Consider the following 26597-nt stretch of genomic DNA (forward strand, 5'->3'; position numbering starts at 1 on the left):
TTACCTTCCACGACTTTCAGTTAGACCCTCACCTTTCTGGAATCACTTCTTTTCTTCTCACAGATGGCGGCTGCTCTCATTTATCCGCTGAAACATTTGACAGGTCTTTCTTGGCCACTAAACAACTTTCTGTACACTCGCACTTATCAATATTTAGGGAGCATTACGTTTTTGCTTCTGTAGTCTATGATATCTTAAACTCTTGTGCAAACAAAGATTTATCTGGCTGCATAAAGCAGGAAGTTTGGACGTGGACGTGTTTGACTAGACTCGGCTGCACATTTATATTCTGGCGACGGGCTGGCCAAATGACAGGCCCCAAAGTTAAAGGTTGTGAATCCAAGTCGCAGAATATTCTCTTGAAGTGTCTTTAACGGTTAATCTGCTCTCTTGCTGTGGATAATTGAGGCAAAGTATTCAAAGTGTCAGCAAGGCTCAGATTGTTATGGTCGCTGTGTCAGTAGCTCTGTCTTTATGTCAAGCAAATCTAATCTTCTCATGGGAAAAGAAAGATTCTTTGGCTTTGTTTTTGCATGTGAGATGCGACGTTTTTGGTATTTTAATTGCAAACAATTAGTTGATAAAGGAAGTTGATAATATTACCTTATTTGTGGGAAAACTATCTGTTTATATATATTTATTCCAGGGAAGAGGCAGATTTGGCATATGACATGGAAGCTATGATTTCTTGTTGAATTCAGTGTTTGCCGGGCATTTTTATCAAATGAAAGTACATGGTACATGGGAGTGATAGCAGCCATACTGAGAGATTGTACAGACCGGTCGTACCATCACTGGAAGTAGCCTTAGAAAACTCTGAATTTATGGGGGACTATGTTACTGTTAAGGCTGTGAGGATGACAATATCCAGTTCACCTTTTTTGGGGATGCATAAGAAAACTGATTTTTAATATAATGCTTCATTAAAGTGTAAAGTAAGTAATTCATTTAAACAAGCTTAAAGAAGCCTTATCTAAATAAGGCTTCTTTAAGCTTATATAAGAGCAACAGAAATATGTTTCAGCCTGAATTTTCCAGATTAAGTCACCTCGGCCCTGTCTGTGCCACCTCCACCTCTGTGGTGACAGATCACGAGCAGAGTATTCTCTCTGTGAAATTACAGACCTGAGGGGCAGCTGATGAGAAATGTCACTGTCGACAAAAATGGAACTCTAATATATTCCATCACAGGTTTGTTGGACACTTATTAATGTCTCTCAGTGAGTGCAACTAATTAAGGCAGTCAGTCTGGTGCAGCAGATGAGGCGTGGGACAAATAACAGTGTGACCTGAGAACAAAAGAGCTGTGATGAGACTATACATATTTAGCAGAGCTATGAAGCACCCAGAGCACAGTGTTCAGGCTGACAAAAAAAGCCTTTTCCTGTGGTGGAGCAACACACCTGATATTCATAATCTGTCTTAAAACGTCGGTCTTTGTTAGATGTTTTCATTTTTTACGACCATTATTGTTTTTCCTCTCTTATTAAAGAGTTGTATTGCTACCACGTGTTACTGTTATTTCCTTTATTGTGATGAGATTTAGCTGCTTTAATGTGGTTTCAAATCTGAGATGCTGACACATCGGAATTAAAGAAAAGAGATGGGAAATTCATGGAAATTCACTTTCAGACAATGCTGGCTGCGGTTGCAGCGCTGGCCGGTTGCTGTGTGCATTATTTTTTATAGAAAGTTACAGATACTGCAAGTTCTAACATTACAGTTCTAACAATATTTTAAATTAATTCTGATAACATATTAAACATTTGAGCAAAGCCTAGTTCTGGAAGACGTGTTGATTCACTGCTTTCCTTCTCTTTGATTTTATAGTGAAGCATATCTTCAGTGTTTACCCCACGGCCGCATGCAGCAATCAATTTGTAGCTCACTCTAGGCTGAATCAACCTATGATTGAGGCTTTATAGACTAAACAGTTCATCAAGTAATCAGGAAAGAATTTGATTGGTTACTGGCAATGGTGCAGCCAACCAGTTTTAAAAATGTGAACTGGAGTTTCTATATTTAAAGCGTCTGTGTTTTCGAGTGCTGATCAGCCAGTGAAGGCAGCCTGCTTTGACTGTGGAATGCAGCTGCCCTCTGTTTAGTGCCCGTGGGTTGCCGTAATGCCTCGGTAACTTCCCAACTTTCCCTCTTTGTCTTTCTTTATCTACTCACTTGCTTGCACTCTGTCTGTTCTCTCATATGTATTCTTGCTGAAGTGCACAAACCTATCACACACACCCAGTCAGCGTGCACCTGTGACTCCTCGAGCCTCTCTTTATATGGAACACATGCTCAGGAATGTCACAGCCCTGGCTGCAAATGGCTTCGGCACTTTGCGATAGAGCCATTTGAGTGTTTCATTTCCTGCCGAAGGAGTTAAAAGGACTTCCAAGGGTAATAAAAGCCAAGTGGGATTGCATGCCGTAGGTGCCCATAGCAGAGAATTCTCCTTACTGGACAAACACACAGCAGGAATCTTTCATCAACAGCTAAACTTTGATCATAATCATTCTTTTGATTCTCTACTGTACATTATCCCCCTACTATAAAGGCTGGCAGAAGAAGATGGCACATTTAACACCTGAAGAGTGATATATTTATTACCAAGATGTGTTGCTGAACAAAGCATGCAGTTTGTCGTTTGTCTGGCTTACTTTGAACAGAGTTATTTATCACCTGTAGGCATCACAGCTGTGGCAGAGAAACAAGAACCTCTGTAAATGTCAGTGTTTTGGGTTCCATAACAATAATAGAGAATCCACTTGAGCATATTTTTACATTTATTTTCAAAGTATGGCGTTACAGTAATAATCCAGCTATAGAGCATTCGGAAACATTTTGGAATATGTTAAAAATAAATGTTATGTGAATAGCTGAAGAATAATATGTCACTGAAACAATGAAAGAGACAATAGGATAGGAATAAATAGTGGAGCACTCGTTTGGGTCTGTAAGTAGGAATGAATAAACATAACCTTTGTAGAATCAGTTGATATTATTTTGAGATGCATTTATATTTGTGTTGACTCCCTTCAACATGCTTGTTTTTCCTTCTTTCATAAAGTCTATGAAATAGTTTGCGGTTGCAGTGCTGGCAGAGGTCGGCATTGTGTAACACAGTCGTGCATTGTGGTTGCAGGGTGGGTGTGTGAGGACTTTTTTGGGGGGTCTGTGAGCATTGCTCACTGGTGCTTTGTGAGATAAAAAAAGAATGGTGGGAGACTGACAGCTCGGCTTTTTTCCGTCTTTCATTGTCTCATCAGCATACTGTCTCCTGCAGTGAGGAAAACTAATTATGTCTTCAACCCCTGCTTCACCCCCCTCCCCTTTTATTCAGATCATCACACTTGGAAATCATAATGAGTTTGTGTCAGACCACTTTGCCTTTTAGAAAGGAAGAGGGGGAAAATTCCGAAAAGTCCATTTGCCTTCGCTCAAACAAGCTGCCGGCAATTACAGGCAACCTTTCAACCCTCCGAAGCTGTCGTCTCGAATTCTTTCAGGCCCCGACCAAAAAAGTTGTGGACCTGCACACCTGCTAGCTTCCTTGTCTGCGGTCGTACGCCTTTAAACCAGAGCTGTACCAAAACCTTTTTGTTATCAAAGCAGAGGAAGTGTGTGACAGCCATCTGGCAGGCTGCTTTTAATTATTTATATAAAACAACAGGAAAAAAGATTATGGCAGCTGAGGATTTGAAAGGATGCTTGGGCTTCACATCTGGGCTATGGGAAGTAAGCGAGGGCAAGAGGGATGTTGTGTCCAAGAGCTTCCCAGTGCCTTTGACTCAGATGATTTCCTACTTCCTTGGACAGCTGAGACAAAGACTTTGTGAGAAGTCTTTGGCTCTGCCTGAGACAGAAGTCATAGTGCTGGGAGAAAATAATTGCTCATTCAGCCTTGTGATTTCAGAGATTGAAACAGATCAGTCACCTTCAGAGAAACAGCACACGGGCAGGTGTTTAGGCAGAATATTTGCTTATAATACATTTGGACATTTTCCCAGGGCTACATCTTTGCTATTTGTAATACTTATTGGCTCTTTTCTTTAACCTGCTTTTTTACTTTTACCTCATTTAATGTATTCCTATCTTCCCACCACACTTAATTTGGTGTGTAGTTTAATGATCTATTAAGGCTATAATGAGTGTAGAAATAGATTCTAGTTTCTGCTGTTCTTGGATTTCTTCCCATAAAATTGAATGACGAGTCTAGAAACCCCCCGCGCACCTTTTGTTGATCATAATTTGGTTTTTAGGGTTTATGTTTGAGATTACTGAAGCATTTTCTTGTGTAATTGTATGGTTGGTTATTTATTTTTAAGGATAAGAAAAATAGAGCACTAAATAAAAAGGGACGAGGGCAGCCAGGCCTGTTTTTAACCATGTTAAACCTTCAGAAGTATATTTATCTTTTAATGAAGATTTATTTAGGGGTGGAACGGTGTAAGCATTCGTCAGTGCAAGACATTCAGTGTGGCAGACTTTTTCTTGGTTCACTACACCCTCTGAAGCAAATAATTACTGTCAAGTGAGCCCAATACACTCTAATTAGGCCAATTTCTTAGCACTTGTAGAACACAGTAGAGCTGCAGTTATTAGTTAATGAACAGATTAGTCAATCGACAGAAAATAATTAGGCAATAAATTGAAAAATGGATTCATTGTCGTCAAGTCCTTTTCTCTAAATCTGCAAAATGCAATCATCTGCTATTTTCTTTTGATTTCATAGTAAACTGAATGTATTTGGCTTTTTTGTTGTACAGAAGAGCAAAATAAAGAAAATCACTGATAAATGTATATTAGAAAGCCATGTGTTTTAATCATGCAACACTCTGTTTTTTTTCTTGTCTTTTTTTTGCCAATTAACTGAAGTTTTTGGTGAAATAACAACTGTCTGTGAAAAATGAAGAGTGTTGCCCATTCTGTTAGCACGCTCTCCACAAACCATAAATGTTGAATATCATCACGAAACGTATTCTGTAACATTTCCTTTTTATTGTTTTATCTTATTTAAGTTACATTCACACTCCAACATCCACTTGTTTAGGGGTTTTGAAGATGCACTGGGTTAAAATACACCCTTTCAACAATGCACACATGCCTCGACAGCCCGCCTGGCAGAAAGCTTTCTTTATGTTGCATTTACACTCTCAGGAAGTGAGAAGCCACGTTCTATTTCTTGTCATCGGGTAGTAAAGACAGAGAAGAGCTCTTCTTCTGTGACAACTGTGTGCTGAAGTGTATTCTCAGAAGAAAGATTACATCTAAATGAAAGTTCGAAGAGCCTGTATCCTCAGAGACTGAGCTAATTAAATTTGTAAATTCCTCCCAAATCATCTCCCTATCACGCTGGTAACTCGATGCTGCCAAAAAGCGTGTCACAATGTGTTAAGACCAGTATACTGGCAGAAGATATTTAGATGAGAGATGAAATTAACGGCCTGCAGAGACCCCTGTTTTTTCAGCAGGTTTGGCTTTTATAAAACGACTCCTTAAGAAGAGAGATACTCGCTTATTAATGTCATGGCATTATTTGATTTAGCCTGCTTTGCAAAATTAAATTACATCGAGCTTGTGAGATCCACTGATTTAATGCATTGAGTTGATGTATTTCAGCTGTATGGGGTTGTTAATCTGACATATTACAGATAACATCCTCTGCTTTCTAGCTGAAATGAAATCGCTGTTGATAACATGAGATGAATTCAGTCTGGAAGCTCTGAAAGTGTACAGCATCTGACAGCCACTGTAGACAAGTGCAAGCACCCCACGTACCGAGCGAGTACACGCATTGTGTGCTGCTGTAGGGGAAGACTTATTCCCAACACTGCTAACACAGTTTTTTTTGGCCACCTTAAGCTAGCTAAAGGTGGCTCGCTTTTAATTGTATGAACGCGATGGCATCTATTTTGGAATAACTCATTAACTCTCCAATTAACTGTGGACAGCGTGGGTGGAGGATCCCTAAGTAAACATGCCGGATGTCTGAGACAAAGAGGCAAAAGCCTTTGCAGTCTCGCATTGTCCCAGGAGTAATTGGGTTGGGGGTCTGGGAGAAGCTCGGCACCCTGAAAAGCAAACTCTTACCAGACCCTCCCACTAAGTCTTAAGCCTCGTCTCCCTGGCCTCCCTATCACACAGAAATCACCAATTACAGTAATGGCAAATCCAGCAGCCGATACACAAAAGCTGACAATGATGTGACACCTTGCTGGCCTTAATCAACATGTCAGGCTTCATCTCTCAATTTGCAGGGCCTCTGCCACTTGCTTTCCTGTGTGACTTTAAGCTGCTTTGGCCCAATTTCACATGGACCTATTATCTTCTCTGGGCTTTGTTAAGAGAGAAACTGCCCTAAAGACAGTATGGCTTTGTGTATTCACAGCTATTAACTCTGATTGTGTACGTGTCATGTTAAAAACTTTTTTTTTCTCTTGACACTTTTGTTCCTAAGTTTGCTGCCAAGTATTATTATTAGTATTATTATTATTGGGCTTAATGTTAAATACTTTGGGGAAAGTATTTTAACCTCCTAAGGCCCGAACTCTTCCACAGCATGCATTTTTAATTTCTTTTTGATATTTGGGCTGATTGGGGCCTGATAAATGTAAAAACAAAGAATTAGGAGGGGTTTTTTTTAACCTAATTTTAGTTTCTATAATATCCTCGTAAGTGACTATCAGGCCCTTGTAGAGCAAAATTGAGTGTTTTGGTCTAAATAACCCAAAATGTGATGTCCACATATGTGGACGCCAGGTCCTAGGTTAAGGTATATTAAGGATTAGGGTATAGGGTGAGTGAGGTTTAGTGTAATGAAATTCATAACATTTTAGGGTGAAAATATAGTTTAAATAGAACTTTTATACATGCATACAATAAGCAACTGAACTGACATCAAAAAAGTATTGACAGTTTTTCCATAAAAAGGTTTTTGGTTTCTCTCTAAATCATACAGGCTTGGCAGCTGATGGGTTTTAAGTGATAATGGCCTTGAATGGACCAAAAACAGAGGATTGGGTCTAATTTAAACGACTTATCATTTATCAAGATGTGCAGTACGTGTCACATGTCAGACGTTGTCTCAGTTAAACTGTCCAAAATTGTTAAACGTATTATTTCAGTTGGTCAAAGAAAGAATGGAGGCTTATGAATTTGACCAGGAAATGATAGATTCATTTTGTACAGATTCCATTCTGAGCACCGATGGCCCATCTAAATTTACAGCAAGATTCACTCAGCCCTCTCATAACTTTGTTAATGCAGGCTGAGGCAGATTGGCATCTCTGCAGTTCGCTAAAACACTAAACCTCCTTCCATCACATCGGCTGGCTGATGTACGACTTATAGTACAAGGCCACGGGATAAAACGGCATACTGTATGAGCTGTGGCGTGTTGTCTGCGTGTTTGCGCTCTACACTGCCGGTGGTCCTTCTCTAGCAGGGAATCTGCATCACAAACAGCAAGCATGCCGCACCCCCACTCCCACCACCCCCACCGCCCCCTGCTGCTGCTTTCTGAGTTTGAATCCACACGTCTCCACTAAGCTACGGCACGGCTCAGCCGCCCCATATAGATATAAATGATCTCACCATTTATTCTTGAGTTTAATAGTGAAGGATTAAGGCAATTCAGGCAGATTACAAAGCTGGGCCAGCTTCTTTAATTGTCTCTGTGTGACTAATAGGAGTTGTATTAGGCCAGGCATTTTGAGAGACAACACAGTGCGTTCATGGAATTGACTGCTGATTATTTCCATGTGGAGGCTGAGATATTTATGTGACCGGCGCACTTTTTTTTTTTTTTTTACTGCGGGGACAGATTAAGAAATACCTTTCTTTTTCTTTTGTGCATAGATCTGCTCTGACAGCATCTCTTTACCCTGTACCTGTTTCTTTTCTCCCTTTCAACTAAAACAGAAATAAGATTACCAGCAAAAGAAAGAAAGCAGTTAGGGTGCAGACTGAGCTCTTTTTTTTCTTTGTGTCTGGCCAATCTTCAAACCTTAATCAGTGCGCCGACTTCAAGGAGGTACAGTGCTTTCCACGCAGACTTCTCCACCCAGTAGGGAGAGCAATTTGTCTGCTCTCAGTTTTTATGTGGCCATTCCCTGCTTCTATCGTCTTAAGCAGCTGAGCTTACCACAAAGCCACGGAACAGCCAAATTGAGAAAACATTATACAGCTAATAGAGCTGTTGGAAAAACTACCTCGCTGGATTGCTTAATGCCATGAGGTGCCACCTTGAGTGCACTGGGAGCATTATGTTGCTTAGCTCATCGTAGTGTTTTGAAGTCCTTTTCAATATCACTGTTATTTTCTTCCCAGCTTCACTGATGATCTCTGACATCCCATTAGATTGTCTGTTATTTGTATTACCCTCACTGAGAAATTGTGGTGGAAATTGTGAATTAAATTTCTGTAACCATCCAAAGAAGAAGAGAGTCATTATCAAGTCCAATATACAGTTGGCAGCAAACAGGGAGACTTTGCTTGAAGGAGAAAGTACAAACTATGAGATTGTTTCCCAAGATACATTTTCAAGGCTAATTATCTTGCAATAATGACATCATTAAAATGATGGGAAGCCAGGGCTCAGGCTGTTGAAGAATGGAGCTTTGCTCGCACAATACTTACTCATACTTCCATGCACAAGAGATTTAGTCTGCTGAAACCATATCATTAAACAGATAATGACTGAAAAAAAAACTGATTTCTAAATTTTGACATTAGAAAATATTCACCACTTTTTGGTTTTTTGGACATGGCTCAGACTAGTAGTTAACTTCACTTCCCAGACTTTTTGACAGCTCACTGAGAGCTTGTGAGAACTTTTTTGTTGTCAGCTGCAGGTTTTGTGCACAGGTGGAAAGAAAGTCAAGACAACGTAAGAGTCACGACCGCAACTGAAAAGTGACTGAAAGATTCTTGTATTCTTTTGTGGCTGGGGAGACTGGCATCCACTGCCTATTCCATTGCGGAATAGTGAAACAGTTATTTGGTAAGGTGCATACTAGACCACTGTATTCTGTTTGAATAAGAAAATAAGCCATGGAACTACCGGAACACAAATTTTCCTAGAGACAAGCCACTTGAAGTGTCCTGAAAAGAAATAAATGGGGAAATGGAATTTGTTCTAATATGTCCCCCCTTAACCCCCATATTCACTGACCATAAACTGTATTAGAGTTGGACATGACTTCTAGATCCACATTTATGAAACTTGACATGAAACAAGAAATTTTTCTAAGTAAACGGTTTGCTTTTTTGTTTACAGTCTCATTGCCAGTTTGTAATGTAATGTTATATATATATATATATATATATATATATTTGTGTATTTGTGTATATATATATAGATATGAGCTCATTAATGCGTTAGCGCTGTGCAGCCCCTTGCACAGGCGTTCCGCGTTAACTCGCTAACGGAGATTTGCCGTGTTAATAAGGTTATGGTATTAACGTCATTTTAACGAGATTAACGCTGACAGCACTAGTACATACTCAAGTACAGATAGCTGAAAATTCCACTTAGGTACAGTAACAAACTATTTGGACTTCCCACTTCTGTTCACCGTCGTTATCAGACATATCTGTGTCCTGTACAGGATTACTTTTATGGATGTCTGAATTGATGGTGGACAATTCATATAAATAATCTTTGTGTGGTTCAGACTACATTAAGTAATCTTCACACTGAGGGATGCAAGGCAGTGATTTAGGGAGCACTTGATTTACTTTTGCTTTTCATTCCATTGGCGAAGCACACGTTTTCAGTATTGGTTGATCGTGTTCGTTTATTATGAGAAGCCAAAATCATGATTGCGATTAAAATTTGATCAGTTGTGCTGCTCTAATAAGCGTGAAGTCTCCTCGGTTTCCCCTCCCACCCCAAGGTCATGATGTTGATCTGTCACAGTTTGTGGGACTAGAGCAAGCGCGATATGCAGCTACTTAATGCGAGCTTGTTAGTGTTGTGAAACATTGCTCATATGTAGTAGCAATAATCCTATGGGATTAAAAAAGCTTTTTAAATTTTATCCTTGGTAAAGAACACAAATAAAACACATCTTTAAAACACACTTGACTGGTTATACATTCATTGGTTAGGGTCTTTCTCAGTTTTTATAAAGGTGCATGGTCTCATCAAAAGGACTACAGTATCACAAAATTTGCCTGTAAGGATTTTGATATAGTATGGCTTGCAATTTATCAAAATAGCTGGGGCCCCTTTGCATAAGCAGTCTCTCCTGCACATAAGGCTGATGTAGATGGGACAAAGGACAGTGTCCATGCCTTTGAAAGGCAAAGACAGAGAAGCTGGGGGCAGATCTGTGCCCAGTTCAGCTGGGCAACCTGAGAGCTGGCTTTGTTTCCACAAGCAGCCGATCACTCAGCGCAGTTTTGGTTGAAAGCTGTTCGAATGTTCAGGGTAGAGGGCAGTCTGGGAATATTCAGCTCTTCTTAGACTTTGCAACCTTTTAGTAGCATGAATGGCTTTAACATGACACTTGATGATAAATCACAGTTATAAATTTGATTAAAACAAACTTTTAAATTGCTTTAAAAGCATGAAAACACACCCACATATAGTGTCTGTCTCTGTTCTTAGAAGTCATCAATCATAATGAATTGGCCGTTTTCATAAGATAACATAAAATGTAAAAGAAAAGTTGCTCAGGAGGTCAGCCATTGAAAAGATCAGCTCGTTCTGTGCGCTGTTGCACATGAGCAATTGGTTCAGAAATGACTCTTTCTGGACAAATATACTTGGCATGCATTTTTGTTGAGCACAAAGTGACACGCCCAGCTGTAAGGATTCGTGCGCTGCCGTCTGGTTCCCTTAACATCCTGTCATTTGGTTTTTGTCTGAGCATAAAGAAGACATCAAGTGAGCTCATAGCAGACAGTTGAGTGATAGAACAGCTCATCCCGATGACAGACACAAAAAGCCAGTCCCTAAAACTGTAGTCAACTGCTAAGTAGGCCTTTGTGCAATCTTATTTTTTTCTTTCTCCCACATGCTGTCTGGCTGGAGGCCTGTGTAGAGTGTCTGGCCCGGGGGTTACTCATCATGAGTGTAGCTGCCAGCATCAGGCCGTCCCCTTGATTACAGGGCTGCTGCTGACTCGGTTGGGTGTTCCAGTCTTATCCCTTTATCACCAGGTGCATTTATGCAGGCTTTGCACCACTCGGTTTCCTTTAGATGCACTTGCTTGACTGAAACTGCGTGTGCAGGCAAATGAGTTCTGCATTTTCCACGTAAGGTTGTTGCCAGCATCCAGTGTCTGGTTGCTCACACAGAATTAGATGGCGCTACACAGACACGGCAGATGTAGACTGGATTACGTTAACATTAAATGCACCTACTGGCATATTAAATGTGGCATCTATGCAGAAATAACTTCAGACACAAGGTAGTTCTAAAATAGAGACGTCAGTGACACGGGCATCAGGAGTCACTGCATCGTTAGAAATGTCAGTTTCTACTAATTTGTTATCATTTAGGATCTACTTTTTTTTTTTTACCCTCAAGGCTTTTCAATAATTCTGCTCCACATTGACTGGCTAATTCAAATATATTCCATATCCTTGTGAGCACAGTGTGTGAAATGGAATACATACTTTGGAGGGTTGCATATATGGATCAATATGTATATGTGTACTCACTAGCTGGGCTCACATCCTCGTTTTAGGTTTGACAGATAAAGGCGAATGCCTTAAGCATGAATTGAGCTGCGGTTTGGGGAAGGCCTCGGAGGGGATTGGCGCCGGGTCCTGGGCCTGGCAGATCCCCATGTAGTAATGAAAAGGGAAGAAGTGTAAGAATTGCAAAAAGGGAGGGAGGGTGGAGCCCAAAAACGAGAAGGAACAGCTTGTAGACCTGGGAGTCATATATACATAAGAACCGGAAATTCAGATCATCTCCAACATATTGATCATATATGTATACATCAGTATCTATCAAATAATCTAAGCCCTATTTTCACCTTCACATGAAAAAAGAACTGAGAAATAAGCTGCAGAGCTCCGCAGCTTTTACATAGTTTGTGTTGTTTTAAGAACCTAAAGCTCTGTTTTTGTGTTTTTCCAATCTGTACTGAAATATTCAACCATTTACTATTATTATTACTACTACTATTATTATTTTCTCTCCTTGCAATACAAACCTTAGCTTATCAGCAAGACCTGACAACAGCAGTGCTTGTCGTACTTCACTTCGCACCATCATTGGCGACTTGGCAGTTACTGTACTTTGATACCCTTTAACACTGTCTTTAACAAAACATCTATGGGCAGTCCAGCTTGGCTTTGCATTACCGTTTCTCCTCGTATTGCTTCACCTCTCTCTCTCTGCTTTGTGGATTGGGTGAGCAATGGCAGTTTCATCTTTTTCAAAGCTGGAACCAGTGGTTAGATTTTTGGGAGGGGTGCGCATAGTCACATTTGGGACAGTGTGGGATGAGCAGCTGATCCCAGATGAGGACTTGATGCCTGTCGTGCTCCTGCCTTTTAAATTAAGAGCAAAAAGCCTGAAAATGTAAACTAAAAGCATCAATATTTCATGTTTACTGAACAACACTTAATAATTTAGAAAGATAAGTCTCAAAGCTAGATATGTCATAGTTACTTGGTTGACAACAAAAAAACATTCAATTAAATGGAAATGTGCAGACACATTCCCTTTATATCCACACTGTAATATATGGTATCATTGAGATATTCAAAGAAAATATGAGACATTTGTATAAGCTTGATTGCAGAGCTTGAGCTGAGGCGTTGGTGGAGTTAAAGAATTTAGGATTTGCCTATTTTTTCTATTTGTCCTGGTTGTTTTTTGGGTTTTTTTCTCACAATGAAGGTGATCCCCTTTGAATGACATGCATTAGCACTCATGTAGATTTGTTCCACTTGCTGTGTGGCACATTGTTTTTCTGTACTCTTGCAAAATGAAATATCCAAACAGAAGTCCAGTGCTGAAATACCCAGACATAAACTATGCATCTGTCACTTCATCTCGTGGAGTGCTGAACTTAAGGTTCTTGCACCAGGGGAGCACACATACACCCTCCATCGCTGTCCATAACAGGGGAGCAGGATCATTTTCACTTCTATTGCGCTGCATGCTAATTTAATTGTGTGGTGTCTTGAGGAACTGCAGACCTGGACTAGCTCCACTGGCAATCAGCAGTGTGTAGGGTGAGAGAGCGCCATATAAAAATTACAGAGGTGGCTGGAGGGGCCTTGGATGTGATTTCCCTCAGATGGTGCCTGTCCAAGACTGTGATTAAAGAGCACATGAGCACTGATTAATATGATCATTTTCCTAATGACAGATGTATTTCTATAATAGATGGATGTTTATGGTGCCAGCCCTGAGCGATCATATGTCCCCCCCATTTTGCAAAACAGCAGCTGTGGGTCTAATTTGAAATTTTAATATTTCTCATTCTGGATGCCAAACATTTGGTTTATTTGTAGATGATAAGGAAATGAAAGCAGCGTTAGGAGCAGCTGCCTCTGTGTGAAACCACTGATAAGTGACTATAGGGGTTGCAACCTCAAAATAATAGCACAGCCTCAGGATTCTGACCCGGTGAGTGCCATCAGTCCACAGCACCACTTTTTTTTGTAATTTATCTCACTTATCAATTCCTGTGGAGCTCAGATGTCCAATCAGGCTTTCAGATTGGAGCGCAGGGCCCTCAGGCTGTGCTTTGACATTTAAGCAAGGCAAAGAGGTGGAAGGCCGTTTGGCTGCTTAGCAGCTCCAGTAAGCATCCAGATTCACCACGCTGTCTTTTTCCCTCAGTAGCCTTTGTTTCATTAAGATAAATGATAAAAATACTGCGTATGCTAACGTGGATTTCTGTTTAGCCTGGTCATGTATTTGAAAAGACATGCCTTCCAGCCGCTTGTAGCAGAAAGGTCAGCGAGGCAGCGGAAAAGCAAAGCCAAGCTTGTACATTATAACGAGTACCAGTGCTTTCATTTCTCATCTGGCCTGTGCCTGTTTGTTTTACCGTATATTCTCACTGACAGTCCATGTACTGGGCTGGAGTTAGATAGCATCATTATAACACAGCTTACCAGCAAAAAGGGATTTAGACAAGCGTGGCATATTTTCATGACTTCATCAGGCTGTCTGGGCAATGAATTCTGCTGATCTCAGGAAATTCAACAATTAAGAATGAGAATATCAGGCTCTACATCACGCAGCCAGGCAGTTCCTGGGGATTTGTACTGATTAAGTGGTTTCAGATGGAAACAAAACTCTGAGCGTTTCCTTCTGTTTTTGACCGTGTCGTGTCTTTCCAGCATCCTCCGAGAAACAAGCCTGCGTATCTTGAGTGTTCGTTTGCATCCTAACACTCCTCGCCACCTCACGTTACGTCACATTACATCCAGCACACACATGCGAGCCTGTTGTGTAATGTCACGATAATTGCAATTGCCAAAATAAGTCAACAAACATTCGTATTTGGCAGCCGGGGACAGTTATTACAAACGACCGGTCCCTGTGATTCTCATGTGAGCGGCTAAGGATTTGAAATCAAGCAGCACAGTTTTATGCCTGTGGTAAATACATGGTTTTGGCACAATCAAGCTGCAGTACACATTTAGTTTATGTTCCATGTCAGTGTTCTCTGAGTCACACTGCCGTTTTTTTTCTTTCCAGCTAATCGTTATGGCTTTCTAAACATGACCTGATTTCTGTGAGGCAGAGGAGGAAATTACTGTTCACACCTGGCATTATTAAAACAAGTCTTGATTTGATTGCATGCGATCATATCTGCTTCACTGCCTATATTTTATATAGGAACTTATGGGGAAAAAGAAAGGAAATGCACACTTGTAGTTGCAGAGAGGATTGCTTTGGCTTTGCTAAATCTGGTCATATGTGTCCCTGAGAATTTGGCCTCAGCCTTTGAATCTGAATTAGTCCAGTGAGATTACAGCTATGAGGCATGAGAGGAGAGGTTTCTGACTCACTGGTTTGTTTTTCACTTTGAACTTTATTTTCTGCCACTGCCACTCGAAGTACCGTTTGAAGTTTTCTTGACCCTCATGTAAACACCAGAAACAAGCTGAGGCTACTTCCACTTTGACAATCAAAACCTGTCATCTTTACAGAGTTTAAAGCTCTGTTTATAGTTAGCTGTTTAATAGCTATATTAATTATATTATTATATTATACATGTCATATATATATATATATATATATATATATATATATATATATATATATATATATATATATATATATATATATATACACACATACATACATACATACATACATACATACAGGGAGTGCAGAATTGTTAGGCAAATGAGTATTTTGTCCACATCATCCTCTTCATGCATGTTGTCTTACTCCAAGCTGTATAGGCTCGAAAGCCTACTACCAATTAAGCATATTAGGTGATGTGCATCTCTGTAATGAGAAGGGGTGTGGTCTAATGACATCAACACCCTATATCAGGTGTGCATAATTATTAGGCAACGTCCTTTCCTTTGACAAAATGGGTCAAAAGAAGGACTTGACAGGCTCAGAAAAGTCAAAAACAGTGAGATATCTTGCAGAGGGATGCAGCAGTCTCAAAATTGCAAAGCTTCTGAAGCGTGATCATCGAACAATCAAGCGTTTCATTCAAAATAGTCAACAGGGTCGCAAGAAGCGTGTGGAAAAACCAAGGCGCAAAATAACTGCCCATGAACTGAGAAAAGTCAAGCGTGCAGCTGCCAAGATGCCACTTGCCACCAGTTTGGCCATATTTCAGAGCTGCAACATCACTGGAGTGCCCAAAAGCACAAGGTGTGCAATACTCAGAGACATGGCCAAGGTAAGAAAGGCTGAAAGACGACCACCACTGAACAAGACACACAAGCTGAAACATCAAGACTGGGCCAAGAAATATCTCAAGACTGATTTTCTAAGGTTTTATGGACTGATGAAATGAGAGTGAGTCTTGATGGGCCAGATGGATGGGCCCGTGGCTGGATTGGTAAAGGGCAGAGAGCTCCAGTCCGACTCAGACGCCAGCAAGGTGGAGGTGGAGTACTGGTTTGGGCTGGTATCATCAAAGATGAGCTTGTGTGGGATGGAGTCAAGCTCAACTCCCAGTCCTACTGCCAGTTTCTGGAAGACACCTTCTTCAAGCAGTGGTACAGGAAGAAGTCTGCATCCTTCAAGAAACATGATTTTCATTCAGGACAATGCTCCATCACACGTGTCCAAGTACTCCACAGCGTGGCTGGCAAGAAAGGGTATAAAAGAAGAAAAACGAATGACATGGCCACCTTGTTCACCTGATCTGAACCCCATTGAGAACCTGTGGTCCATCATCAAATGTGAGATTTACAAGGAGGGAAAACAGTACACCTCTCTGAACAGTGTCTGGGAGGCTGTGGTTGCTGCTGCACGCAATGTTGATGGTGAACAGATCAAAACACTGACAGAATCCATGGATGGCAGGCTTTTGAGTGTCCTTGCAAAGAAAGGTGGCTATATTGGTCGCTGATTTGTTTTTGTTTTGTTTTTGAATGTCAGAAATGTATATTTGTGAATGTGGAGATGTTATATTGGTTTCACTGGTAAAAATAAATAATTGAAATGGGTATATATTTGTTTTTTGTTAAGTTGCCTAATAATTATGCACAGCAATAGTCACCTGCACACACAGATATCCCCCTAAAATAGCTAAAACTAAAAACAAACTAAAAACTACTTCCAAAAACATTCAGCTTTGATATTAATGAGTTTTTTGGGTTCATTGAGAACATGGTTGTTGTTCAATAATAAAATTATTCCTCAAAAATACAACTTGCCTAATAATTCTGCACTCCCTGTGTATGTGTGTGTGTGTGTCTGTGTGTGTGTGTGTGTGTGTGTGTGTGTGTATATATATATATATATATATATATATATATATGTGTGTGTGTGTGTGTGTGTGTGTGTGTGTGTGTATTGTGAACAGTGCAGTGCAGTGCAGTGCAGTGCAGATTCCATTATGTATTGACTTTTACCACCAAAATGTAGTCAAACCACTGAGGATGGCAGGACTTGTCGTTTTTTAGCTGTAATTATCAGGCCCATGCATCATATTAAATAACAGTCTCATTATTAGTAGCTAAGGTTTTTTTAGACTTAAATATTGATTGGGTTCTGGCTGTAATGCAAAATATTCTTTTAAAACAATGATCTTATCTAGTCTTATTTACAGTACGATTTAAGCCCAGTGTGTATGTGGGCTTGTAAAAGGATCACACCATGTGGCTAAGTTTGCCATTTCACCATTGCAAATGTACGCTCATGCAAATTCCATACACAACACACTGGAGTGAAAATGACACTATTTTTGCCTTGCATGAGCAAAAATAAATATGGCTCTTGCAAACCGGATTCTAGCTGACTTGAAGAAATCATCAAGTGCTGTGAGCTGCTGATGATAGGCTGCCAGCCTTGCTCCCTAATTTGGACACTGACACAGGGAAGCTGAGTGCTTCTTCAATAAGCGGGGTCCCTGCTGGTTTAACAATTATGTAACAAAGCTGACCAATGATTTCTGCATCTGTTACACTACTGAATGGCATTTTGATATTATATGAGAGTGAGCAGCATGAAACTCCACTGTGGGTAAAAATGAACTCCCTGTCAGGAGGCACTGGAGGGGTAATCATGCACAGTGTGCCTTGTGTGTGCATGTCAGTGTAGCATGAATGCAATTTCCCCCACTGACCTTCCACTGCAATTCCGATTCTTGGCTTCACAGCAGCACATAGGGCTATACTTAAGCTGTTAGGGGTGTGTGATGCACTCAGTGACTCACACACTTAAAAAAAAAAAGAAAGAAAAATGCCTGAGTGCAGAGAGAATTCAAGGAGGGATTCTATTAAGTGAATAACTTCTCATTTAAAACAAAAGTGCTCACTTGATGGTCAAACACACCCAACATCATTTCACATCAGCTCTGTCTGTTACTTTTAAGAAAAAACATAGCTGTGAATATGATAGTGGCTCCTTGAACTGGGAAATAATTGTGCAGGTCAATATCACGATGGTTACTTGGACTATCAGCAGGGAATTCATCTGATGTTCCCATTGCTAATAATCCCTCTCTGTCAGAGCTGTCAGAGCCTAGGTCTCTTTCACATCAGGCCAAACTAACTGCTTTCAAACGGAGCATCCTTTGACCTCCCAGCATGGTCACTAAAAGGTGTCCCTACGTCAGCCAGCATTGTTATGCAGGGAACACTCCGTCCTCTTTAAAAGTGCTTTCAAACGCATTCGATTGAAGGGTACATTTTTACACCTTACCATCTGCAGTGAATAGGAATGATTGGACCATCAACATGTTCCCGAAATATTATGGTTAGCCAGTGATGAGTAACCATGCTGCAACTTTAATTATGTCAGACCAAAATCCAGATGATCGATGATAGGGAGCCGAAATTAGGATAATGAGATGGAATAAAAGATTCCAGTTACCATTTAACCTTTAAACATCAATAAGGTGCTCAGCAGTGTGATTTGATTTAGATGCTGATGATTTCATTTGTTTTTTGTGGGCTTTTTTGGCATACCATTCATTCAACTTGAGTTTCTGAAGTTATTGTTGGCACTACCTCTAAACCACATTATTCTCCCCTAAATCTGTAGAGTATTCTAACTCCACCACTATGTGGTTTATCTGTGGTCTTGTGTATGCTAAGCAGTTGCAAAAAACAGAAACAGGAAAATCATCTGATAAGTTAGTCTATGGAGAAGTGACTTGGCAGCAGCTGGTGAAACTGACTCCTATGGTGGACCAGAGGTGGTGCTGTCCACGCCACACCAGGGACTGCGTCTGCAGTGAGTTTTGTTGTAAGATGGAGGCGCTGTAGAAAGTACTACAGCAGGGCAAGTCTGTAGGCAGTTGCAACATTACAACATTGGGTAGCTGACGATGTCATCAGCTGGGGTCGCATGAAATTAGGCAAAATTCAAATTGTGAACTTTTCTCAGGGAGAGGCAGACATTGTCCACCAGGAGAGGACACAGCCAGGAGCAAGTGGCAGAAGGCTGATGGAAAAACAGATCGGCAGAAATTGGGGCCCTCTTTCAGTGACCCGCGTACTATTCTCAATCGATGCAACCATTTTTTGTGCAGCCAGATGCCAGATTTAACCAAGAAGACAACTTGACCAGAAGGTTTAGCTCTGACCTTCAAGGAGAATTCCACTATATTTTTAAAAAAGGCTCCTATCTCATTCTAACTAGTATGTTGACATCTGGTAAAAACTAACTTACCCACAGATATTCATAAACAGCTAACTGTTTATAGGGATCAGATTGATCTTAGTTTGTTTAGTTACAAACAGACAAAATAACACATGAAGACCTATGAGTTGTACTGAGTGATATGTTGAAGACTGTTAGTTAAGTACAGAGGGGAAAAAGTCAGACAAGTCAACCAATCAAATACTTAAGATTTGTCTAAAAAGTCCAAATTAAGAATAGACTGAGAATAGACTGATGGAGAGTCCATATAAATTGGCTTTGGTTGTAAGTTTGTAAAAATAAGAATGTCATACTAACATCAGAATAACATTCCTTCAGCTGAGCTTAGCACTGACAGGCTGTTTCTGATGAGCTTACTCTTTGGACTTTAAGTCCAACTTAACTTTTTCAAGTTGCTGCATTAAAAAAATCAGTGGAGATCAATGTTAAGTGGATGCGTTGTACAGGGAGATGGCCACAGGCAGGAATGATTTCCTGTGTCGTTCAGTGGTGCTTTTCGGTAATCTCAGTCTCTCACTGAACGTGCTCCTGTGACTGACCAACATGTCATGGAGTGGGTGGGAGGTGTTATCCAACATTGTCTTTATCTTGGACAGCATCCGCCTCTCCGACACCACCTTGAGGGAGTCCAGCTCCATCCCCACAACATTGCTGGCCTTACGGATCAGTTTATTAAGTCTGTTGGCATCTGCGACCCTCAGCCTGCTCCCCCAGCATGCAACAGCATAGAGGATCGCACTGGCCACAACAGACTCATAGAAAATCCTCAGCATTTTCTGGCAGATGTTGAAGGACCTCAGTCGCCTCAAAAAATAGAGACGACTCTGGCCCTTCCTGTAAAGTGCTGTGGTGTTTTTAGCCCAGTCCAGTTTATTGTCAATGTGTACTCCAAGGTATTTATAGTCCTCCACAATGTCAACACTGACCCCCTGGATTGAAACAGGGGTCAAGTGTTTCCTGGTCTTCCTGAAGTCCACGATCAGTTCCTTGGTCTTTGCCACGTTGAGCTGCAGATGATTCTGCTCACACCACGTGACAAAGGAGTCGACCACAGCCCGGTACTCTGTCTCATCATCCCTGCTGATGCATCCAACCACCGCAGAGTCATCAGAAAACTTCTGAAGATGGCAGGTCTCTGTGCAGTGGCTGAAGTCTGTGGTGTAGAGGGTGAAGAGGAAGGGGGAGACATTGATTCCTAAGATTTCCTAAGATTTCAAGGATGAAAAAATAACTTTACCCATGTGTAAATGCTTTTATTTAGCATTAGTTGGTGCACAAAGTTAAAAAAAAAAAAAGTCCATCCATCCATCCATCCGCTTATCCTTTTCAGGGTCGCGGGGGGCGCTGGAGCCTATCCCAGCTGTCATAGGGCGAAAGGCGGGGTACACCCTGGACAGGTCGCCAGTCTGTCGCAGGGCTAACACACAGAGACAGACAACCATTCACACTCACATTCACTCGCACATTCACACCTAGTGACAATTTGGATTTTCCAATTAACCTATCCCCACAAGCTCATGTCTTTGGACGGTGGGAGGAAGCCGGAGTACCCGGAGGGAACCCACGCAAACACGGGGAGAACATGCAAACTCCACACAGAAAGACCCCGGCCTGATGGCGGAATTGAACTCAGGACCTTCTTGCTGTGAGGCAACAGTGCTAACCACCGTGCCACCGTGCTGCCCTGTCTTCTGTGGAATCAGGAAAATACTTTTTCCCTTCAGACAACATTAGAATATCCAGTTAAAAAAAAAGAAAAACCTGCTGTAAACTTTTAAACACTGCTAAACACCAACAATCTCTTGCATTTCAACACAGATGGTGCCGTAGGCGTTAAGATACACAAGCACATCTTGAAAATGGCAGTAATTAATATATGAGTTTTTAGGATTGCTATGGTCCATGAGGCAAGCATAGAGGCAGATAAAGACGCTTATGTAATGAACTACCTCCACTCTGCTCTTTGCATCAGATTCAAAGTTAGATAGTGGAATGAAAGAAGAGGATATTAGAAATGCAATGTCTAATGTATTCATAAGATGATTCAAATTCAGAGCATGGTGGTGACTGGCTTCTGGTTCAGTTACCTTCTCAGAAGGTGTTCAGGGTCACTAACACATTTTCTAATATTGCAAAATAAATGCACAAATGCTTTTCAAAATGGTCTCTTTAAGACTGGCATGACAATTATACAATTTTCCACTGTGCTAAGCAGCACAGGTAGGCTAAAAGTGTGAGAGTGGCTGGCTGGTTTGAGTCTCCATGACATCAAGTCAGTCATTAATGGCTGTCACACAGTGCCGCCTGACTGATTCGCGGGGGAGGCAGACAGAGCCCGAGGAACATGTTTTTTTCCTTTAGAATTAACGTTCAACTGTGGTCTGGATTCATATCCCTGAGAAATGCAGAATGACTTCTTTTATCATTCAGAAAATCACCCTGGTGGAATGATTACCTTTAGCCCATGGAACATCACATTTGCTAATACTGTTCACTGATCTCATGATCTCTCAGGAAACATAAGGCCCCAGCTCTCTGTCACCCATGAAAGGGTAAAGGAGGAGGTGGGCTTGACCTGAGCAATTGCTAATACATCCACAGGCCAACAGGGCTAAATGGGGCAGATCTAGTGCCTGAGCTCACATCACATACTGGAGGGAGAAGAAGCTGTGAGGGAAAGTAGCTCATCATGCTTTATGTTAACTTTGTAGATCAGGCAGTATTACTGCCTTTGCATGAGAATAACAGCTCTCATACAAGTACACAGTTGAAGAAGAGAAGAATGCTTTGTCTCTCAGCAAGAACTGTATATTTTAAAAACTTAAGCACATGTTTGATATTTTGGTTACATATTACATATTTTGTACCCTCGGACAAGAGCCTGGTTTGCATAACCAAAACCATTATAAAGCTGCATAAGGAAAAGTGCATTTTAGAGAATATCCCTTTAGAAGAGGGAAAGTAAATAACATCTGATATTAAGAGAGGCCCAGTCTATCCTTGGAACAAATCTGAGTTTTGCACACGGTTGAACTATCCCAGGGGTCGACAACCTTCAACATCAAAAGAGCCATTTTAGCTCCTCCTACCAAACGATGGACGAAAAAGATCCACACAAATGGGTGTTGATGATGGATGTAACTAGGACAGGAATTAATGCGCAGAGTGTATGTATTAATAAGGTCATTTGTGGTTAACCCTAACCCGAGTCACATGTGAGTCTTTATAGGTGATATCCTTTGCAGGCAACCAATTAGATCCAGCTTGTCACCATTTTCCTGACCTTTCCTGACCTTTTGACATTTCATAAGTCCAACCAACTTGTAGAATACGAGTGAAGAAACTCTGCAATAGCACATCTGTTTGGCCCTTTCAAGTGAAGTTGTGTAATAAACACTGGGAATTAAGGGATTCCAATTTATTTTTAAGTTTACCTCAAAAGGATATCTCAGGATATTCAAAGCACAGAGTTTAAACATTTAAGACACCCGGTCTCTGTGGTGTAACTAGTGTATCATGGGAGTTATTAGGTCTGACGTCTTTGGACAGAGGTTTAGGGAATAACAACCTTTTAACATTCTTTTCAAAAGAATAACATTCTTTTGCCTCTCCAATTTTTATCACTGTAGAGTGATGGATGTATTATCATCCAACAAAAAGTTTTCTCTATATTTGGAAGCCATACAGCAGCATGCCACCTGCAATACAGTCATGGATCATTGCTCATTTTCCAGTTTATTTCTCCAAATTGCATTTTTTCTTTGTTATTGATTGCATTTAAACATAAAAGTAAAACAAAAGTCACAGATAGTGTTACATTTCAAAATATCATAGAAAGAAATAAGCGCTACTAGAGGCACTTGAAATATGTCAAAAATAAAGACTTAAAACACTTGGGGATGAATCAAACAGGCAAGAAACATAGTTTTAGACCTATACACCTGAACCAGAATTGGAATGGGGGGAGAGAAAGCAGCCAAGGCAGCAGTAACTGCTTGTTGTGACTTGTAAGAGAGAGCTCAGTCATCCCTTTGACTGGCTAACTGTGCTGAGAAAAGACACATCGTTTCTCTGTTTTGGGTGGATTATGAGGGAACATGTCACAACAGCAGGTTTTTGACAAGGTCTCGGGTGTTTGCTGTCTTGTGCATTACTGTTAGGAGCACTGATGAGGCCTAATGAGGTTTTAATCCACCAAGAGTCATTAGTGGCAGGTCATCTTAAAACAATCTAAGGTCAGACTGTATTAAAGGTAGAGAGGTTCAACTCCCATGGGGTCACTGAGCATGACAGAGACACTTAGCAGCTTCTGTTTGTTCACAGGAAGAGACTGTCTCTACTGGGTTGACGCATTTTTTACATATTACAAACAGCCAAAAGGCAAGGCAGTTGTTGTTTTTCGTTACATTTGTACATAAATAAAAAATTAAGTCAATAAGTACATTTCAGTTTGTATCTTTGTTCTTCATTCATACACTTTTCCTTCATTTCAAAGCTTGTTGCTGATCTAAAGACCAGGCAAAGAAATCCAACCACAGCTTTTGACAGGTGGCTTTTACCTTACAGTTCAAATCTTCCCCAGGGCAGCTTTCTCAAACTTGAAAAGATGTGTTAATTAATATGTTTTGCCCCTAGAGGAGTGTGAGTCATCAAGATTTTACCGTATGTTTACAGAAAGGATTTTGGGGCTGTTTAGAGTGCAGATTTGCAGAAAGCATATTTTTTGAAAGCATCATCTCCTCCGGGTGAAGCTTGCTAATCCAAAAAGCTTGCCCTCTTTTTTCCTCACTGGGGTCTTTATGAAAAGTGCTGTAAAATTACGGTGATTATAATCAAAATGATGATAATGATGTACTGTAAAGGTAATGGAAGCTGTAGGAGAAGCTGCAAACACAGCTGCTGAGCTAGAAGACGTTCGGCGTTACAGAAAACTTTGTTCAAAAGCTGATTCTACTGCACTTTAATACCAGACAAGGAAAAGGTGAAGTGGTCAGCGTGTGTTGATACATCTTGCACAGCATATTTTACCCATCAACAGATCTAATGAAATGACGGTTCCAAAACCTGACCCAAACCCTTTTGGTTTTTTATGCTACATTTCAGCTGACTGGTTTGAGCTATGGTTTTATGAATTTTAAACCTGAAGGACAATAGCTGTAGATGAGGCCACAGCATTACTATATAGAAAGAGCAGGAGTACAGCAAATACACGGCCCAAAAGTTAGCTTAAAATCTGTCTACATATGTGTGTATCATTTATCCTTTGTTACTGGCATGAACAACTGAAAAAATCTCTGTGCACTGTTTAGCAAAACTAAATGTAGCAGCAGTAAGTGACAGCCAGACACTTAAAATAAGTCATGCAAAGAGCCCGAGATAATTGGTGTGCATATGACTGGTGTCAGGAGGTTACAGGTACACCCCTCTCCCTCTGAGAGGCTTTCTGAACAGCTCTGTCATGAGGGATAGTAAGTGTCTGCTTGTTCCACTAGAAATGTTGGGAGTAATTGAACTAAACTGTCATTCACAAGCTACAAATCTTGGTTTTCTCCTGGCTGGAATAATGCCACCTTCTGCTGTTGGTGGTGTAATTGAAATTTTGATCATGAGGTGTAAACATTTAGAAGCGTCCATGTGAATATTCATCATGTACAGAGGGCCTGCGAGTGTTGGTGGAGGAGCTGGTGCGGCTCATTTGCGGCTGGCCTTATGCCTGTGCATGCTGAGAGGGTTTGCCCTGCACTTATTGACATGTTCTTCTCTAAACAGCTCCGTCCCAGGTCAGCGAGGTCATCAAAGAGAGAGTGCAGCAGCACAGCGTCCACCTCTCCTGGCAGGAGCCCCAGCAACCCAACGGTGTCATCACAGAATATGAGATCAAATATTATGAAAAAGTAAGTTTGCGCTACATTTGTTTGTCTGTGTCTCTTCCCGAAGCACCATTTCTTTTTTTGCCCACTCCAACTCATTTTGCATTCTGTTTGCACGTGGCTGTGAGTGGAATGCACAAGATTCTGCAAGTACCTTCTTTGTCTCATAATTGCAATAATGAATGAGATGCTCATAAGATTTTAATCAGGCTATAGTCCTTCACAGCCACCCCCACACACATGTTAGCACACGCGCAATCCATGGCTGCTGCTCTGCTAGAATTAGTAATCTGTTACTGTTATCTCCTTTCCCGTTCTGCATAGATTATGCTACTGTTTCACTGTGTTTCAAGTCTGAGCGCATCAGCTTTTTGCTGCGAGGTTTAACGAAGCGAATTTAACCCAGCAAATCAAAGGCAGAGTAGCAGAGTGCTGATGTCAGTCCTGCTGGCCGCAGTCTCTTGTGTACACTGACGAATCAGTCTTCTGTGTCACGTACTATGGCTGTGGTCTGCCCAGCTGTAAAAGTGGAAAGTTGGAAGAAATGACCGCACCCGTAACAGAGCCTGGCATTCCATTTGGGCTTTTGCTGTTGATCTGTAAATGTTTTGCTCAGCAAAGCACACAGCGCGTGCAGCCTGTGAATCCAAATGTATTCCTTGATGGAAAAGATATTTTCAGATGCCTTTATGTTCTCCTCGAGGCATGCTGCCTAATGGTAGATAATGATTTCAGTTAGAACTTTTTGTCTTCTAGAATCTACAATCAGAAAAATGTGATGTTCACCATTTTCGTGACATAAATTCTGAAAGTCGTAACAAAGGCCAGGCTAAAACTACAGTGATATAACTCAGTCACTGATTATTCTTATTAATAAGCTTCATTTGCCTTAACTTTGTCATTTTAAAAAGTTGTGACTCACGTAAATTTGAATGTAAATGTCATCAGCAGTAATGTGAAAGCATTTCAAAATGCTAATAAAGACAACTTATACTATATAAAATGGGTAAAATTACCTTTTTTTTTCCTGTGCAGGATCAGAAGGACCGGATTTACTCTACTGTGAGGTCAAAGTCCACATCAGCTACGGTGAACAACCTAAAGCCCAGCACAGCCTATGTGTTCCAGATTAGGGCTTTCACAGAAGCAGGATATGGCACCTTTGGGCCTAGACTAGAGATAACCACCAAGGAAGAGGCCACAGGTAGGGCTTAGTGTTTCTGTCACCATGCTTTACAGTTTTATGCATTGTTGTAATAATCATTGCAAGTAGAAATAAAGCCTGTCCTCTATAACTTCCTTAGATTTCACCATATTCCTGAAGTATTAATGCTGACCATATTTCACTTTTTGCGATACTCAAGTGTAGCAATTTAGAGTACCTGACTTTAAAACTTAGAATAAAACTTTCTGGCAGTTGATAACTTTTTTTTCTAGTTGGT

General features: G+C 40.8%; 1 protein-coding gene across 4 annotated transcripts in view; it reads left to right on the forward strand.

The window, feature by feature from the left end:
• Positions 1 to 26597, forward strand: part of epha7 (eph receptor A7) — an 86499-nt gene that overhangs the window by 36514 nt on the left and 23388 nt on the right. For all 4 annotated transcript variants that reach the window (XM_085382420.1, XM_085382419.1, XM_085382422.1 and 1 more), the window contains exons 6-7: positions 25055 to 25179; positions 26191 to 26359. In XM_085382420.1, the coding sequence (XP_085238546.1) occupies positions 25055 to 25179; positions 26191 to 26359 (294 nt within the window). The remainder of the gene's footprint in view (positions 1 to 25054; positions 25180 to 26190; positions 26360 to 26597) is intronic.

The sequence above is a fragment of the Rhamphochromis longiceps genome, linkage group LG15 (genome assembly GCF_057381845.1).
Source record: "Rhamphochromis longiceps isolate RC_006_pf linkage group LG15, R_longiceps_female_GT1.1, whole genome shotgun sequence".
In the NCBI taxonomy this organism is placed as follows: domain Eukaryota; kingdom Metazoa; phylum Chordata; class Actinopteri; order Cichliformes; family Cichlidae; genus Rhamphochromis; species Rhamphochromis longiceps.